At 47.1% G+C, this 2,560-nt stretch overlaps 1 protein-coding gene across 1 annotated transcript in view; it reads left to right on the top strand.

Moving 5' to 3' along the window:
- The first annotated feature begins 442 nt into the window (after positions 1–442).
- The window catches only part of MUC3A (mucin 3A, cell surface associated), a 16,557-nt gene continuing 14,439 nt past the window's right edge, over positions 443–2,560 (top strand). The window contains exons 1-2 of the mRNA XM_015594586.1: positions 443–1,040; positions 1,596–2,537. Of these exons, the coding sequence (XP_015450072.1) occupies positions 443–1,040; positions 1,596–2,537 (1,540 nt within the window). The remainder of the gene's footprint in view (positions 1,041–1,595; positions 2,538–2,560) is intronic.

Raw genomic sequence — 2,560 nt, 5'->3', positions numbered from 1 at the left:
GAGAGCCAGCAGGGACAAGGACTTTGGGAAGCAGGTAGAGAAAGGAGGAGGAAGCAGAGTAAGGGAAGGTGGGGTATGTGAGGGAAAAGTGGTGGGGGTGGTGAGGGAAGGAGGCAAGAGCCTCTAGCTGAACCTAAATGCTCAATACTGCCATCCTAGGGCTGGAAGTTCAGACACTCAGATAATGCAGGCAAGGTACTAGGATGCCCCCCCCACCTCCATACTGCCTCCCTTGAAGAGGCTGCCCTGAGAGGCAGATAGATGTTGGCCTTCAGTACCTGATAAGCCCCAGCCCCAAATTGCCTCTGACTGGGGAATAATTCCTGCCTTCTGTGATATGTATCTGGAAAATGGGGTTGTGACTAACCTATGTGGTATTATGGTGGCCAAAGGACTTACAAATGAATTTGTCTGTTCTATTGCCAATGCAGGAATTTCATCTATGGCCACATCCACCTATAATGAGCTATTCCCCAGTGAAGCAGCAGCCCACACTGCTCTTAGCAACTCCCAACAATCCAAAGGCACAGCAGGGTGGCCACTTAGCAATCCTGAAAATGCTTCTTCCACTCCCAGCAGTAGGGAAAACATACCTATGACTCTCACCACCTCCACCCACTTTAAACCTATTTTTGAAACATTGCTCAAATCTCCAATCAATTCCAAAACCTCAACAATCCCGACATCCAAGTTTGTCATCAAGGCGGAAACCACTCCACCTACCATAATTGTCTATATGGGCTCTACAGAATGCATCCATCCAACAAGACTTGTAATCACCACAACTTACCCCACCACCACTTGCATGGCAATGACCCAAGTGTCCTTCACCAGTTCTTACACAACTGCAGCTGTGACAGGGAAGCCAGGAACAATCATCACCAGTACTTATCCCACAACTGCTACTGAGAGAGTCACTTCAACCATAACCACTTCTCCAATTACCACTGCTCCTAAGAAAACTACCACAACCATGCTCCCACATTCTTCCTCTGTCCCAACCACACTCACAACACTTGATACACTGAACTCTATGACCAGTTACACAAAAAAGACTATTCCTACCACTGTAAGTGTCCATACAACCAAGTCTCCTATGCCAGTAATCACTTCTGGCTCAGCTGCTACCCCTTCTTTAACTACTATGAAAACACAGTTAACAACAGGAACTGATAAGAGTTCCTCATCCACCCTTAGCAGTACATTCATTACTATCACACCTTCAATTCCTAAAACCACCAGTACATTTGAATCATCAAAAACCATGACTCATGATCTGACAACAATCAAAGAATTAACAAGACCAACAACATCAGTTGTATCAGCTTCTACAAAAGCAACCACTGACATCAGTAAACCAACAAAAACTCCTTTAAACACAATAACCTCCACCAAAACAACATTTAATCCAAAGAGTGACACTACAATAAAAACTTTCAACACAGGAATAACATTAACATCTTCAATAAAATCATCAATCACTCCAACAACTACAATGACTTCAACGGAAATGATCAGCTATGAATCCACACAAACACGAACTACCAAAACCACACACCCAACATCCACAACAAAAAAACCACGCTCCACGGCAGCCACAAGCTCAGAAACACCGTCCTCCACTGCAGCCACTACACAGACAGTCAAAACGACAGACACACCTTCTCATGCTACATCCACCTGGAAAACCACCCCTAGTCTCACCAGTGATTCCTCTGCAGAGTCCCTCACAACAGAGATAACGTCTACTCCCCCACTGACATTTTCGATAACTCCCACAAATGCTGTCAGTTCCCCCACTTCTATCACTTCTATTCCAGTGACCACCCTTACTTTGACATCAACCACAAGTGTGCCTCTGACCTCTCCACCTTTCTCTACCACACAGCCGGTTGACACTAGGACAACAACCACAAAACCTGTGTCCACCTTGATCACCTCACTCCCTTCTACTACGTCAATGTCCAGCGCTGTCTCTCCCACTAGTCATGTCAGCACGACCACGACAGAGATTGGTACACACACTGACACTTCGACATCTGCCACCTCGATCACAGCAACGTCCTCTGCTCGCCACACTACGGAAAGGGTCATGACTTCTACCACTGACATGGCAACAACCCCCTCCACGGCCAGAACACAACGTACTCTGGCCGTCACTTCTTCAAACAGCTACTCCACCGCCATTACTCCCTCATCTACACTAAGGCCAGTTTCCTCAACTCCTGGCACTGTGTGGACATCACCGACCAGAATCCCATCTTATGTTAGCACAGAAATCCCTACCAGCACCAGGCAAACAACGACTCCCACATACGCAGGTACCACTGTGCATCCGACTGACATGAATGACCTCACCTCAACACTCATCCCTTCCAGTATGTCGGGAACCCCCACAAATATCTTCACATCATTCCCCACCACCACCACTGCGAAAACAACACTCAGTGTGACTACAACCTCAGTCAGCACGCCTACTCAAGCAAACACACTCACAGTCACCCAGAGCAGTCCAACTCCATCGCTCACTACAAGCAGTCTAGTGACATCTGCTGGCTCC

The sequence above is a fragment of the Pteropus alecto genome, unplaced genomic scaffold (genome assembly GCF_000325575.1).
Source record: "Pteropus alecto unplaced genomic scaffold, ASM32557v1 scaffold68, whole genome shotgun sequence".
Lineage (NCBI taxonomy): Eukaryota > Metazoa > Chordata > Mammalia > Chiroptera > Pteropodidae > Pteropus > Pteropus alecto.
Note: the sequence above shows the minus strand (reverse complement) of the source record. Positions and strands in the feature narration are given on the sequence as shown.